This window comes from Platalea leucorodia (assembly GCF_965183815.1).
Source record: "Platalea leucorodia genome assembly, chromosome: Z".
Lineage (NCBI taxonomy): Eukaryota > Metazoa > Chordata > Aves > Pelecaniformes > Threskiornithidae > Platalea > Platalea leucorodia.
In genome coordinates, this window is record NC_138858.1 from 14,177,475 (window position 1) to 14,194,559 (window position 17,085).

At 44.6% G+C, this 17,085-nt stretch overlaps 1 protein-coding gene across 1 annotated transcript in view; it reads right to left on the minus strand.

The window, feature by feature from the left end:
• The window catches only part of NADK2 (NAD kinase 2, mitochondrial), a gene marked incomplete at its 5' end in the record, with an annotated part of 36,558 nt that extends 25,180 nt beyond the window's left edge, over positions 1-11,378 (minus strand). Inside the window, one exon of the mRNA XM_082336913.1 lies at positions 10,995-11,378. Coding sequence (XP_082193039.1) covers positions 10,995-11,378 — 384 coding nt within the window. The remainder of the gene's footprint in view (positions 1-10,994) is intronic.
• Between the last annotated feature and the right edge of the window lie 5,707 nt (positions 11,379-17,085).

Here is a 17,085-nt window from a genome sequence, read left to right on the forward strand (position 1 = left end):
CCTCACAGTGAAGAGGTGTCTCCCAGTGCTCAGACAGACCTTCCTGTACTTCAGTTTGTGCCCACTGCCTCTGGTCCTGCCTCATATCCAGGAACTGAATGCCATACTAAAACTATGACAAATGCTGCTTCTTAAAAGAGCTCTGCACTGAGGATAAAGAGTAAGACAAACTGAGACCACCACCTCCTTTATACTTTGAAAGAGCTGAAGGCAAAAATCAGACAGCCCAGAACTTGTGACATACAGAAAACCCCAGACTGCAGGACTGCCCAGCTCCCAAGCCCACTGATCAGACAGGCCCATGAACCCACACCAGGCTTGGGTCTTACCAACTGACCCCTCAAAAAGGCCCGTAGGTTTTAGCTTCTGCATGAAGACAGACAACTTGCAAATTCTTCTTCCTTCAGAGGAAGCTCTGATTTACAATTGTCGCGGTCATTCTTCCAAATGGAAAGGGTTTGACAGGCCACTCTCCACTTTCAACATCCGAGAGCAAGTCCAACAGTCTTACAGAGCAGGTATCTTTATACCAAGTATTGACATTCTTGGCTAAAGTGTGAAAAAATGACTATTATGACAGACCCATGTTGAGTTTATTTGGTATTTCAAGCTGTATGGAGTAGCAATTTGATCTGAGTATCACATCTACCTGAAGAAAAACGGACCAAACACCCGATAACATTTATGTAAGTAACTTTGTATAAGGTAGTTTCTTCAGGTTTTCTTTTTTAAAATCCTCTTTATGACTTAAATGAAGTAAAACAACAGAGCTCTGATGTTTCACAGGAAAAAGTTCTCATCTAAAGTAATCCTTCCACTTCATTTTACCACTATCCTTTTTACGGAAAGCCACTTCCTTCCATGGTATAAGTGGCTATGTTTGGCCCATGAACCGAAGAAAACCTCATAAAATTGAAAAAAAACTAAACTAAGTGTCATGGGGTAATAGTATATACTTGGGCAAAACTCACGCATACTAATACAGAAAACCTAAAAAATTACAAAGAAGGTTAAGAAGCCTGCCAGTACAGTACAAGGAGTATACTACAAAACACAAAACATTTAAACTTAGTGATATTCTTCCAGAAATTGCCAGACTGTAGACTGACTTTCTAGACATGGGCTAGAAAATAAAAACGCTATTGCTACAGAGCTCAGGATCTTCAAACTGGAGTACACTTGGCATTTCTTGCTGTTGAAGTTGTAAAAGCCTACGTGAGGGGCCACACACCTGCACTGCAGGTTAAGTGATTTCTTCCAGCAGTTAGCTGGAAAGATTAATAAGAGCAAAGGAAACTCAAAAGTACTGACGAATACAAGTGATCGGCTATGGGTCTATAAAGACACAGGAAACACAGCGTTTGCCGAGTCCCACTTGCTGAGGCTCCTGGAACAGGAAAAACTAAGGGTAAAACATAGGAGAAATGTCGCATTGGAGCGCAAGGGTAGTCAGCTACAGGTGGCATTAGGAGAAGTACCCAAAAGCAGAAGTATTCAGGGAAAGTGGGATGAAACAACCAGTATAACTGTTGGCCTATTAATCTGACCTTGATAGCACACAAGATTGTAAAATAAAATGCATTAATATATACATGAAAGCTATTCTAGCTAAAAGTGCAGTAGCATATGACAACAGGGACAAACTGGCCAAAAATACGTTCAGGCATAGCTTCAGTAGTGTTCTTAAACCTCACAACAGAGATGCAATGCAAAGCAGGCTTCCAGAAGAGCTTGCATTGGAAAACACACTCAGGTGAGCAGAACACGTTCTAAGATGGAGTTATTCTTCCTTAGGAGCCTGAATGAGAAAAGGTCTAGATCGAATGTCTAAAAGAAGCTCTTCTCGTATCTTCTGGCCTGATCCTTTTTTAATGAAAGGACAATTTTTCACAGAGCTCCTTTAACAGTCATTTAGACACGAAACATTTGCTTGACTGCCTTCATTCTGGAGCCTGAGCTCTCATCTCTCCTAAGTCTCACCCCACTCAGTTGGAACTGTGGGTCTGCTGTCCTTGAGTAATGCTGGCCCTCCAGGAACAAGGCTGCGCAATGAGGACGTGGCTTGGAGCCACAAATACAGAAGTAACACGAAGCCAAGCAACATCCGAATACACGCTGTTGTCTACATATGTGGATTATGATCCTTGATTTAGAGAATGGGAAAAAGAAAAGCCATGACCAAGTCTTACTGACATTGCTAACCTAAGGAATAGTATGCTCTCTTAAAACAGTAATGTGAACGTTGTCCAGAGTGAAACTGTGAATTGAGCACCTTCTACATCTCATCCTAGTACACTAAAATTAACAGGAACTTTTCAGATGCATTTTGGCTATATATGAATACATATATATAAAATATATATTCATATTCTCATTACTAGGCTTTTCCTGAATTTACAGCACTAACCTTCACGTTGTCTTAACCTGCCACTGCACCAGGATGGAGTTAATGCCTCAGTGTACCAATCAGTTGTTTTACAACTGTCCCTCATTCAGGAGTTAAAACTAAATGTCTGACTAGAAGCAAAAAAAAAAAAAAAAAAAAAAAAAAAAAAATCAAAAGCATAGATCTAGAAATGATTACTCTCTCAAATTTCCACAATGAACTTGCCCACACACCCACCCCAGCAAGACCACTGCTTTCCAATCTACCTAATTTCTACAGAAAGAACCACCAAATGGTTTTGGAGAGCAATAGCTAAACACAGAAGTTTGAATTTTAACCTGAAGAAGAAAATACTATGACCACTATAGGTATAATCATATAACCATTTCTAAGCAGATCACAGCACTATTAGAAGTCCTGTATTTTCAGAAATTGTCTCTCTAGATGAACCACATCTCCCAAATATAGACAAAGTTACTGCTCTCAGTTTTGCTCTCAGTTTTAAAAGAAACAAGCATTTATTTTGACAGGAATACGGAAAAAATATAGTTTTCCAACAGTGTTAAGTTTTGAACTAGAAACAGCTTTGAATAGAGCATGTGCTTCAAACAATACAGTCCTCTTACCTTCACTGACAAGTAAGGAACACTGACTCAAAATTTGCTGAAGTACCAAAGTCAAAGACTGGCAACCTGTAGTTGCATGCACCTAATTCTCCTGTGTTCTAGTGTTAACTAGTAATTAAGTTAAATCTTCATCTGTCATGCTAGAAACAAATCCAGCTTTCCTCACAGGTCAGGCAGACACTGAACCTTCTGATTTCTTAAGAGCTTCAAACACATATTAAGCTTTCCTATTTTGTAACATAAAAATAATCCACATACAAGTAAGTGGGATTAAAGCATGATTCAGCTTTTGAATCTTATCTAATAAAGTGCAGAAGACAAAAGAGATAAAAATAAACTGAGCAGCTAGCCATGGCAGAACCTGCCCAGCAGAAATCTGCACCTTGGAGGCACATTTCAAGTGCTTGACAGAAAAGGGTCTGCTAGGAAAGCCACAGCAACCTTGAACCACAACCCTGAACCTTCAGTGGGTTTTCCAGCATCAGCTGGAACTGATGGGGGAGTTGAATTTGGTGACTGTATACAACAGATGTTCAGGTTTGGATATGACACCAACTTTCACAGTAAGTATAGGACAGCATGCCCACCCTCAATTTCTTCTAACTAGAGAAGAATTATCAAGACAAGTATCATTTATGAACTTCAGTTGCTGTATTTACACTAATGACAGCAAGTTTGCGGCTGACACCAAGCTGAGGGGTGCGGTTGACATGCCTGAGGGACGGGATGCCATCCAGAAGGACCTGGATAGGCTGGAGACGTGGGCCCATGTGAACCTCAGGAGGTTCAACAAGGCCAAGTGCAAGGTGCTGCACCTGGGTTGGGACAGTCTCCAGTATCAATACAGGCTGGGGGATGAAGGGATTGAGAGAAGCCCTGCTGAGAAGGACTTGGGGGTTACTGGTTGACAAAAAGCTGGACATGAGCTGGCAACGTGCTCTCGCAGCCCAGAAAGCCAACCTTATCCTGGGCTGCATCAGAAGCAGCGTGGCCAGCAGGTCGAGGGAGGTGATTCTGCCCCTCTACTCCGCTCTGGTGAGACCCCACCTGCAGTGCTGCGTCCAGCTCTGGGGTCCTCAGCACAGGAAGGACATGGACCTGCTCAAACAGGTCCAGAGGAAGCCCACAAAAATGATCAGAGGGATGGAGCACCTCTCCTATGAGGACAGGCTGAGAGAGTTGGGGTTGTTCAGCCTGGAGAAGAGAAGGCTCCGGGGAGACCTTATTGCAGCCTTCCAGTACCTGAAGGGGGCCTACAAGAAAGCTGGAGAAGGACTTTTTGGTAGGGCCTGTAGTGATGGGACAAGTGGTAATGGCTTTAAATTGAAAGAGGGTAGATTTAGATCAGATATAAGGAAGAAATTTTTCATTATGAGGGTGGTGAGACACTGGAACAGGTTGCCCAGAGAAGTTGTGGATGCCCCATCCCTGGAAGCATTCAAGGCCAGGCTGGATGGGGCTCTGAGCAACCTGGTCTAGTGGAAGGTGTCTCTGCCCGTGGCAGGGGGGCTGGAACGAGATGATCTTTAAGGTTCCTTCCAACCCAAACCATTCTATGATTCTGCGACTCTTTTTTCACGGAAGTTGCTTGACTTAACCTCTCAAACGGGGAAGTGTGTTCTCCTACTTGCTTTAGAAATACTTCAGAAATACTAAACGCACCAAGTCTGATCTTACATGGTTTTGCTAGAGAAAAAAATGAGATGGTAGGGTCACCAAATTTGGAAAAAAACAAATCAAATTTAAGTCTTTATTGAAAAATTCCAGGATCATTGAATTGATACTTTGTTTGATAAGTCTCTGGCTCCACCTTTTGCTAACAGCAAGGCAGGCTGCAATAGAATCATGGTTGTGGTACGAGTGGATTAACCCATTTTGGGACACCCAGCTCTTTCGGGGAGCTGCAGTCCACCTCATTCAGACCAGCAGGAGTGCCCTGAAGCCCTTTCTGAAGTGAACCTGAGAACCAGTTTCACTGAGCAGCTGCAGGTCCTGGGTGAACTTAAAATGCATTGGTTTCAGATAATTTAATAGCTAAAAAATGCAATCAACAAAATCAATGCATTGTTTACAGGATGGCTTTAATAATGAACATTTGCCTTAGCTAAAGTAGCAGTGAAACCACACAGTTTCCCAAAACAAAGTCCTACTGAGAATCAGCATTACCTAGGCTCAGGTTTAAGTTCTCTGCAAAGCTTTAAACATGAATCAATTCTTCAATTACAAACTACCACTGAGTTGCAAGCTGCAGGCATTAATCCCAGTTCCTCCTCTCTTCCCAGTCTGGGTTATTAGATATTATACAGGCCATTAAATGCTTGCTTATAAAAAAAATGTGGCAGGTTAACCAATCCAGTAGGTCAGTACCTACCATGAAAGGGAGGTAGCAGGCTGGTCCTACCTGACCAGCACTCTTGCCTGTCTGCTGTTGACTGATGTACTAACCAGCTGTCAGCTGCTCAGAATTGTTCCTAATATTGTTCCTGGCCATTTGCTAGGTTTCTACCAGTTTGCTACATCACCCATCACGCTATAGACACCCGGTGGGCTGCTTTACCTAGGACATTTTTTTCCTTATACTTTCCTCACTGTTTTCTTCAGCAACTTAGACCCCTCACTTTCATTATATAGCCACAGCTGCCTTTAAAACCTGGCTTTATTTCCACTATAGAGTAATGATTATGAAATGTTCTGCATATTGCAGCATTTTGTATGCCATTACTTCTGTAGTAGCTGACTTCAGTAATTTCTTCACTTCTTAAGTGAAACAGGCAACATTATGTTTCTGAAGCTTTACAGAAATGCTGCTTTGGGGCAAGAGTTTGATCTGTACAGGAACAAAAGTAAAAATGCCATAAACTGTTTTCTAATTCTTCATCTACCACATTAAAGTAGTATTGTCATTTTAACCACAACTGAAGAATACACATAGTGGTTTGTAATTCAAAGGCTAATGCAGAGCAAATTGTTGTGTTAACTGTAAACAGAGCAGTAACTACTTTCTGCACTAACAGGCTTCTAGAAACCCAGTGCAATCCAGGCAATTCAATCATTCAGTTCTCATTAATTCAGCAGGACAGCAACATAATGTCATAAATCACAACTAGCTAAGTACTTAAAAACAATATTAAAGTCACTTCCAAAAAGCAGCCTTTTTCAGCTGTATAAAGTATCAGATGCTTGGTGAGACAGTCCATGAAGTTTAATTTAGGTACTCTGAAATGCCCTGCTTTTGCATCTATTTACCATATATGACTGAGTATACTTGAATGGTGTGCTGGAAAAAACAAATGCTACGGAAAAAGGCGTTACTACGTCTCATTTATTTGTTTCCATCATTTTCCAGACTCCTCTTATGACAGAATGACAACCTAGAAGGAACTTTTTAATAAAGCAGATGCAACTGCTTGCTTAATGTTAACTCCTTACTCTCCCTCCCCACTCCAAATAAGGACACATAAACCAGCCACAACAGAGTATCAGCTGTGGTCCACACTGAATCATTTTCCTCCAATTAAGACCAAAATGAACATAGCTTTTCATCTGACAAGACATTTTCAAAGGTAATTAGAACTGCATATGAGGTATGTTTAGACAGCCTAATTGTTGATCTTCCCTAAATACCTTCCAGCCGTGAGAAGTCGGCAGCTACATCTCAACTGCGCTATCAAACAAAAAAAAAAAACCCAGGACACAGGAAATTAGCTTAATCTATTACTGGGATACTAAGTTCTCTTAGTTTACAGACAGAAAACAGCCAATGCTTGCTCTGCATGGGTTTGCCGAGAGCGAAACAGTCAGGACATACAGTAGCCTGGGGTATTAGTTGCGTGGATCATTCATCTTTATAACCAGCCATATTTAGATACTAATCTCAATAATCAGGTCAGAAGAAATTCAAATTGATGTCATTTCTGGTAAGCAAACTGTTTGTAGGGACTTAGGAAAATGATTAGTATTTGTATTTAACTTAAAGCTGGTAACTTCAAGTGTTAGAAATACAGCAGTCTCTTTAAATCTCATGAAGGCAAACAAAATTATTCCTTCTGTGATTTGATGCACAGAATTTACTGATGCAACACTTTAAAAGACCTGCTCGGTCATTTGGGGGCATTTTTCTTCCTTGGTATTAGAAGAGAAATCTCTCATTTTTATAGGTTTCTAATCTCCCTTCTGAGCCAAAGGCTCTGAAAACCTCCCCTGTACAACAGCATTCAATTAAGTTTTTCAGAATAGTTCAGAACCAGAATACTAATTATGATAGTCAGATGTGTTTAGGTACAGCTATAAACAGACTCATTTGTAAGTATGTAAGAGTATCTGCCACAAGATATGTAAAAATAACCACCTGTAGCAAGCATGCATAACATGTAGAGATGCAATGAAAGATTTAATCTCTCACAGACCTACTAAACACTCTTTCAAGTGTTTGCCCTTGCTCTCCATCTCTCCCACATCTGTTCTGCTCTTCTGCTGTCTGGACTGCTTCTTCACCTCTCCCATCTCTGTTTGCAATGAGAAAGAAGTCTGGAATTGTGACCCTGCAGCTTTGACTTCACAACATTTAATACCGTTTGTATAGTACAACTCACTCGGTGTGTCCAAAAGAAAGGCCACAGAAGTATTCAGGCCACAGCTGCTCAGGGCCCTATTGCCTATTATAAGTGTCAGCCAGCCAGCTTCGATACTGAAATATTCTCCTTCTTGGCATATACTGTGATTTATATAGTATATCATATATATGATACATGCTGTGATCTATATCATATTTCAATACCTATTGGTGTATGCCAATGATTCATCTTCAGCCTCCTTAAATGTGGAACAAATCCCATCTAATTAGGATGTGTGCTCAAAGGCACACATGCAGTGCCACTTCCGCACTACGTGACTTACTGCATTTTCTGTCTTAATGCATAAACACACTGATTGCAACAGCTAAGTTCAGGCCTGCTCTCCTGTCTTGGTGATCAGGCACACCTGCTTAAGCCCACAATGACCATTATTTGTGCTATACTAAAATCTGAAGCTTCCAAGTAGAGATGTCAGTTATCTCCTAGGAACTTGCAAACATCTCTTCTGCCCACAACGAGCAGGCGAACAAGCCCAGGTACAGCTTCTCAAATCTAAGCCGCCAACATTGCCTTGAAATTGAATTTCTGTGTTTCAGATAGCCACCGTCTGGATGTCTGAAGATCCATGGCAGATGACAACAGCACCGTGCTCCTCTGCTGGTACCGGCTCCCTCGCGCCAGGCCACGGGCACACCACAAGCCAGCTCCCGAGTCACCTGAGCTTGAGCCCCTGCAATGTAACGCAACCACCACCCGCCCGTCCACATTAGCTCACAGCATCAGGTGAGCCAAACCTTCCCATACGCTTTTGCTTTCAGTTTTGCCCAAGAGCAGGCTTTCCTGTGAGCCTCGACTCCCGCCCTGCCCTCTGTGCGGCCATTCAGTGTGGCTGAGCTCCCACCCCAGATTCATGACTGCTTAACTCACAACCTTCAGGATAAGCTGAGCATCACCCTGGATAGCAGCAGCAGGGACTCGCTGCACGTCTAAGGGCAGCATCTGGCCTCATTTCTCAGAGACCAGCAGCCTTGGGACCAGCTTCTGATGCCTCCCCAGGAGAAACAGGGACACAGGGAACACAGAGTGCAGCTAACCTCAGGAAGCAGCCACATCATGGTCCCAAGCTGCCCGCAAAGGATACGGCACAGAGGGGGAAGGATACTTTGCAGCAATCACTATGCTAAGAAGTGATCTGTGTCCACAACAGAGAGGGTAAGAGTCTCCTAAACCTTCACCTAACATATTTACTGAGGCTGCCATTAGCTCGCAAAGTTTGAGGGGAAAAAAAACTGAGACCAGAGTCACAGCAGAATGTAAATACAGAAATTTTTACAGGTCAGTTAAAAAAATCTGAGAAACAGGCAGTAAGGAGAATTCCTTCACTCTCTTATTTCCTATTTAAAAAAAAAAATATATAATTCTAGAAGAGCTTTTCCATGTGTTCTTGCACAAATCTTTGTATTCCCACCCATACACCAAGAGCCTAACTTAATACTGCTACACACAGAGCTAGGCAAATTAGGCTTCGTCTACCTGGCGACACTACGAGTTTTAATGCTGCAACTCCTCACATGGAGGCATTTTCAGAGGAAAGGTAGATTAAAAAGAGCACCAGTCCTAGAATAAAAATTCTAAAATTCTACTAAATATGGAGAATTATCTTATACCTGTAAGTTTCTCCAGAAGGACAAACTCTAAGGTGTTTCTGCAACTACTACAATCAGACACTGCACATTCACAGTTATTTTTTCTAAAATGCATCTTCATACTGATCCAGGTTACCGATCCTGCAAAACATGCATTCTTGTGAGAAGAGAAAGTGCAGCTATCGCTGCATTCAGGCGAGAGCACCTTTGGGGATGCGCAACACTAACAACACTGCTCACTGATTCACTGTCCCAGTCCTGACTGTACATAAGCGGTTGGGTAAAGGTGATCAAACGTGACACTTTGTTTTTCTTGGTTTTAGCTGTGCACCGAGGACAACCTGATTCTCTATACTTAACAGCAAGAAATGCTCCCTCTCAAGAGAAGCTTAAATGAAGACAGAAAAGCAACCTTACAGATGAGCTGTGAGAGACATTGCTTTTCCATAGCCACTATATGAAACAACGTATGGGGACATTTCACCAACAGGAACCTACATTTAGATAAGACTAAGAACACAGGCTGATGTTTCCACATTAAACTTGGTGCCCTATGAAATTTTACCAGAGCGCGTTACAAAATACGTAAAAATGTTTGGACAGGAATTCCACAGGAGGTGGATGACCAACTGAAGTACACAGAAAAATGTAAGAACTACCTTGGTTTGGATACCGTACTTTTTATCCCAGCGCTTTACAAAGCAAGGCGTGCAACCATAGCATTTGTTCCTGCTATGTAAGTTAAGCACATTTGCAAGTGTAATCCACGTGTTGTGAACGACTAGAGGTCTAAAGCATTTCCAGCAGGAAGAGACCAAAGACTAGACAGGCCCAAATTAATGGTCTTATTCAGAATAAAGACAATAACACAAGCTCGTTACGTGGTCTGCACAGACTGCCGGCAACCGAAGTAACTCCAGCAGGTACCACCCTTTGGCCCACCAGCGGCAGATGAGCACTGGAACCAGACACTCACAGGCTACGTGGGGGATAGGACGGGGTCACTGGGCTTGGTGGAAATAAAGACACCAGACACTGGGTGCACGTATCAACTCCTAGAGATACCTGCCTTCCTTAGTACACCTTCATTAATGGAACAGCCACCTGGTTTTGTACTGAATGTTTCTTAAAGACCAAAGACAAAGGCTTTTCTAAAAACTGTAGCAAGACAGAGATGTGAATGAGAGATTTAGCTGTTTAGTTAGAAAAATACCTGAAGGATGCAGCGAGGAAGTGAGGCAAGGATACGGAGCAAAGGAGGAGGAGGCTACGAGAATGAGTGCTCTCCAAGTCTCAGAGGAGATTTTCACAACATAGTGCCTTCCTCAGCACGCGCTTCTCTAAATATAGTCTTTATATTACACACTGCAAGGAAAAACCTGCGGCTTGCTGAAGGCCCCCGGAATCACTCCCAGGATAAAACCCGACACGCTGACTACACAAACCCCTCGGCGATCTGCAGGTGATGAGCGAAGGGCGGCCAAGCGCCGCTGCTCGTACCCCGCCCCCCGGCTACCGCGGCGGGCGGCGCCGCCCGCCAGCTCGGAGCGGGGCTGACGGGCCCGGGGAGGCGGCGGGACCCGCACCGCCCGCCGCCCCGGGCACCAGGGCGAGGGGGAGCGCCGGGCCCACCCCGGACACCCCGGCCCGGCGGGCCCCTCCGGACCCGGGCATCGCCTCGGTAACTGCTCAGGCCCCCGCAGCCCGGCCCCGGCGGCAGCGGCCGGGGAGGCCGGGACCGCCGCCGCTTCCCGCCGCTCACCAGCTGCTTGAGGTCCTCCTCGGAGAGCCCGGCGTAGCGGTACCGCTGCTGCTCGAACTCGTACCGCGTCGTCTTCACCACCACCGCCACCCGCGACGGCCGGAACCCGCCGCCCGCCGCCCCCAGCCCGCCGCAGCCCCGCCGCCGCGGCGCGCACGGCCCGGCCCCCGCCGCCGCCCCCCGCCCTGCCGCCGCGCAGCGGGCGGCGGGGCTCAGCCCGCGGAGGGCGAGGAGGCGCCGGCGGGCGCCGCCAAGCAGCGGCAGCCCCGGCAGGGCGGAGGAAGCCGCCGCCGCCCGCTGGCAGAGCAGCAGGGAACGGCGGCGGGCGGCCGCCCGGCCGGCGAGGCAGAAGTAGCCGCAGAGGAAGCCCGGCGCGGAGGACATCGCCCGGGCTCGCTGCCCGCGCGGGGCGGGAGCCTGCGGCCGGCGGGCGGGAGGGCGCGGCGGGGCCCGGCGGCGGCTGCCCCCGCTCTGAGGCGGCCTCCGCGCCCGGGCAGCGCTCGGCACACATGGCGCGCCCGCGCCCCACCCCTCGCCGCGCGCAGGCGCCGCCTCCGCCAATAGGAAAGAGCGCCGCCGGGCCCCCACCGTGCGCGGGGGCGGGGCGGGGCCGGCGCCGCGTGCGCATGCACCCGCGCCCGTCTCCACCAAGGGCACCGCCCCCGGAGGGGGGGGGCGGGGGCGGGGGCGGCGGGAACCGCGCGCGGCGAGCGGCCGCCCGCGCCTGGGAGCGGGGGTGGCGCATGCGCGGCGGCGCCGCGGGCGGGACGGGGCTGGGGGCGCGTAGGCCCCGTCGGGGCGGCCGTGAGGGGCCGGGTGCGCTCGGCCGGGCTGGCCGGGCTCCCCCGCCGCCGAGGGGCACCCCCTGTGCGGCCCCTCGCGGCCTTCCAGTCAGCCTCCTTCTGTGCTAGCCGTTGGTGAAACAAAGGCAGTTGCGTCCTCTGCGTTAGGTGATGGGGGCGGGCCTCGGGACTGAGCGGACGGGGGAGTCCTGAGGTGGGCCTCGGTGAGGTGCCTGGCTGGGAAACTGGCTTGCTTCCTTGTTAAACTTGTCTGAGGAAAAGCACTTTGAAAGTCAGAAAAACACACCCGGTTCTTTGGATAAAGGACCCCATACTGCGTCTTGTCAGCATCTGATGAGAAACGTGTAGTTTGAGAAGTCCGTCTCTTACCCATGGCTATTCTGGTCTTTATTACGTTTATCACAGTGTCAGGAAGCGCAGAAAAAGGCAACGTGAAAGCAGAAGGCCTGGGAAAAGACCTGCGCAGCAGCGTTGTGAGTGCACGTGAGTCGCATTTTGCAAGTCCAGGTGAAAAAAATGAAATAATCGATCCTGAGTTACTTTTTAATATTGTAAGCAAGCTATCTAGAAATACTGTGGGGTTTTTACATCATTATTAATGACTGCCTTTTCAGGTATTGACTTTCACAGACAGTATTGCAGCACTGAAAGCCTCATCTATGCACGTTTTTCTCATTACCTTGTGCCTGTTCTTTCCCTGGGGGAAGTGACGGCCTTTCGCTGTGGAGAGAGATGGAAGCAGCTTCTGCCTGCCAGTGCAGCACCCTTCTACAGTGCTTTGCTAAGAGTCTTAGGAAGGGAGAGTAGCTAAAGCCATTCAGCCCTTCCCTACTCTTGTATAACAATACAAAAGCCTCCATCCAGTCTTCAATGATGGGTAGGAGGATTGTCTGTCTACTGATTAGCTTAGCCTTGAAGGTAACTACCACAAACCAGATTACCAGGAGAGTAATTAAACATAACTAATTCCCTTGCTAACCAGAAAATGCCTCATTCTGTGTAACCATTAACTTTTGGATTGTACAAAGCAGTAGATAATACGAGATTGTGGAGACCAAAAGGGTATAAGAGGTTTTGAAAATTTACAGCTCTGCTCTGAATGGTATCTATTTCATAACTTATTTCACCATTGACCTGCACTACTAGGATTCTATGCTTCATGTATTACCTACTTATATTGAACTGTTTTGATCTTTCTTTGAAAAACAAATTGGCTTCAACCACTAAGGCGAGCTTGAATATGGAACAGTATTCTACTCTGAGGCCATGCAATTATCATGTTATGGTCCTTTGAATTGATGCCCACAGCAAGCATTATAAGCATAAAATATGAAATACGTATTTTAAAATGTAAATTCAAAACAGTAGATGGTATCTTAATGTTCTGAGGCATGGAGTGTGAAGTGATTCATCCAGGGTTCCCAGAAAGAAGTCTCTGACAGACTAGCTGAAGGGTGCAGAGATCGTCTGACACATCATTGTCTATGTGGAAAAAGGTTTAAACTTTCCGTAACACATAACGTAGAGATTGTGGAATGTTACTTACAGCTTGCATCTTACTTTGTAAATGGACCTACTTACACAATGTTCAACAGACACTACTTAACCTCTCCCTTACTACACCTTTTGATTTGAACGGAGACCTGGTGCACAGGAACAAGACACAAGTATCTGTCAAATGACACTTTACTTATTTTGAAATACGTTCATAGTTTGTGACGTATGACATGTTTTCATGCCCCATCTTCAGTGACTTCAGAGCAATATACCCAGTGCATTAGGAGACAGATTCATTCATACAGAATGATATTAATAAGCATAGGCATTTTAGGCTAGTATTCTTATAGGACATGAGTATGGAGCTGAGGTGAATTCCCACTGTAATAACTTTTTAAACCCTTGGCTGACCACAACCAGCTTTGGTTTGGGCATGGAGTACTTAAAAATTCCTTGTGGAAATGGACACCTCAATACTGCCTGCAGTAAGGAAAACGCTTCAGAGTAATGCCCATTTTAGACACCACGGAGTTGTAGTACATGAGGTCAATTTCAAGACACGAAAACCAGGCATCCTTAGCTCTACATTCTTCGAGTTATAAAAACATATTTTATATGTATATCAAAACTATAAACTGGACTTTAAAAAAACCCTATGTAATAAACTTAAAATAATCTATTCTGTGTTAGAAAACAATGTAACTGGAAAAATTTCTGTGTAAACACTGAATTATTCCTAAGTCGTTACACTAGCTGCAAAACTGGCAGTGCACGACTGTACCAGCGGTTTTACGTAAGGTCTCCAAATGGAGCCTTTTTTTCATCCAAAACAATGTACATATCGCTTCTAATGCAGTTACAATCTAGGACAACTGTTCATTCCTACTCCGTATTGAAGTCTGTGAGTAATGCCTTCTTGTGATCATTTAATTAATAACCAGTTATGTAACTAACTAATCCAATCATTTACCTTCTCTAGCCTTTCTGTATATGCCCCTAAGTACTACTGATAACTGAAAATGATAGTGCTATCCTTGTGTTGAAAATGGCAATGCTGTCAGTGTTAGCTGCATTCACAGAGGAGGAAGTAAACAGACCGTCACGGTAACATTTCACAAAACTGAGTCCTCAGATTTTGAGCCCAGCTGACCACAGCTGTTAATTCTGTTTTTTCAGAGGAAAACTCCAGACTAACGCTTAGGGAAGACATCACTCGTGCGACACGTCAGAATCTTACAAGGCAGGCAGATGAACACGTTAGCAGGTGCAGTCTGACGGAATTTCTGATCACAGATTCTGTCCATGTGTGCTTGCATTCTGATTGCAACATATGTACGTACCCTCATCAATGATGACATAGTTGGGTCATATAATTTGCTTCATAAATTCCAAAATAGAGGAGAATGCTTCAGAAAAAGCAAAATAAATGCAGTTATTTTTATGAATGCAAATTATCGAAACAAATCTAATGAGAAGGGGCAAGCTTTCTTGTCCACACTTCCATTAGAATATGTTTTAACTGACAGAAATTTGCTTTTCTGCTTTTCTTCCCAGTCTTTGTTTATGCAAAGCAAACTACATCATCCCTGAAGTCGACAAACATAACTGACTTCAGCATTTCAGAAGCAATTCGAATGCTCAAACAGCTGCAGACACACTGTTTTGTAAGAATAACTTTAGTGGTTGTGAAAGATGACTCAGGAATCTGAAATTTTAGACAGACAACTGCTGTAGAAGATGTTTTTTCTAGATTTTCCTGCCAGCATGCCCCAGTAGCAGGTCCTCTAAAATGCAGCGAAGGAAAAGAGGATGCTCTTTCCCTTCCTGTCCATGTTGTACAGGCCGTCAGTCGCACTGAAAGCAGTATCAAATTGCTAAAGGTTTTCCCTGTACTCATTCATTCGATAGAGACATTACCAAACTCTTAACTTCATACAGTTTGCCAAAACTAATTCAGAGGTCGCTAAAGATCATGACATAAAAACCCAAGTGGCAAGGTTTAGGAAGAGATACAAACACCTGAGAACGTAAAATAAGCCATGTAGGCTATCCCAGCCAAGTAGATTTTGCCAGAAACTCATTATCTTAGCAGCAGATACCTGCATGTATATCCTTATATTAGGAATTGTTAGTTTTCCCTCCTTTTGAAAATTATTACTGCACTAATACATAAAAGCTTCTAGCTCTGCATCCCTTATGTATAGAAATTAATCACTGGGATTTGTTAGAAATAAATAAATAAATAGAATTCATCTGGGAAAAAAACACAGAAGAACAGATTGCTCCACAAACAGCAAAATTAGTGATGTCTAGTTTCGTATGCATTTGGGTCACATCCCTACACCCCTCTTCAGGCCACAGTAATCCCAGGTATCCATCCTTCTGTGGTTTTCCTTTCTCCTCCGTCCCAGCCAATGCTGCAGCTTGGAACACGCCGCTCAACCCCACAAGCCTCACAGAAAATCCCAAGCTTACCCTGAAACTTCTTCCTCAAAGGATACCTTCCTCTGAGTTCTGTCACTCAACAACAGCCAATTTTCATGAAGAACTTAAATTGCCTTTGAGCTTTCTACCGCCCGTCCAATTTTTCTGACACTGAACAGTGGGCTGGAAGTGGGTCTGACAGGTAGATGGATGGAGTACACAACTGTTTAAATCTCATTTCCTTAGGAAAGCAGGCTTGAAATTCTGCAGCATGGAAGGAGCTCTCTGTAGGAACCTCTAACTGGGACATAAAGACAGACAACTAGATAGATGGAAATTAAAGCTGTAAGAAAATTGTTTATTGTTCACGCATAGAAATTGTTGCTCCAGCTGTCATAAAATGACAAACTACATCTTTTTTAAAACCAAGTTAATATATTACATATTAGCATACCTTCAGTCTTAAGAAACAATGAATTTTAGTGCAATGAGACTAAATAGAATAAATAAAGTATTACGATCTTAAGAGTAAGAATTCATACCATAAATATGTCTCTGCATACATGTATTTATATGTGCTCTATTACCACAGTATCCAAACTCTTCAAAATAGTTAAACATCTCTTTTCCCCCTCAGCTTTTAGGAGACGTTGCTTCATGTTTAAGAGTGTGTGCGCATGAGCATGTGTGTTTGTGTGTATACTTGTGTATATATGTAACGATCTTGGGAAGGGGCAGATCAAAAGAGAGTTTATTTGTGAATGATCGTAAGCCTTGTTCCTCATGCTGTGGGAGCAAATGACAAACTTTAAGTCCCATGTCTGCAAAAGTTCCGTTGTGCCTGCTCTGGAGTGCTCCTTCATTTGCCAAGGATTTTACAGCTGTAGTAGAATTTGGAGCGATATCATGGCACTCAGGTGCTTAAATCCTATTTCACAGAAGGCTTTGATTATCAGGAGAGACTTTGAAATCAAACTCTGCATTCCGCGCATAGCCAGCTGAACTCCAGGGCAAAGTTATCACCATGACCTGTTGCTAAATACCTAGGGCTGCTGTGTTTTACAGCTGCTGAAGTTTTTATAACATGGAGCTTTGTTCCTGAGTTGCAGCAATGAAATATGAGGGTCAGTGATGCAAATGTTGTCATGGTCAGGAGTGAGGCAGATAGAGAAGGACACAATGTACAGCTAGTGATGGAAAGAACATTTTTGTTATCGGCAGACTGAAGAGTCAAAGAGAATCCCGGGGCTTCACTGTTTGACACAAGTGCTGTGAAGCACTCGCCTTTTCCTGAAGGCAAAAATCCAGTTCCACTTAAGCTTACTGTCATCCAGATGCTAAATCAATGTCAGACAAGTGCTAATTTT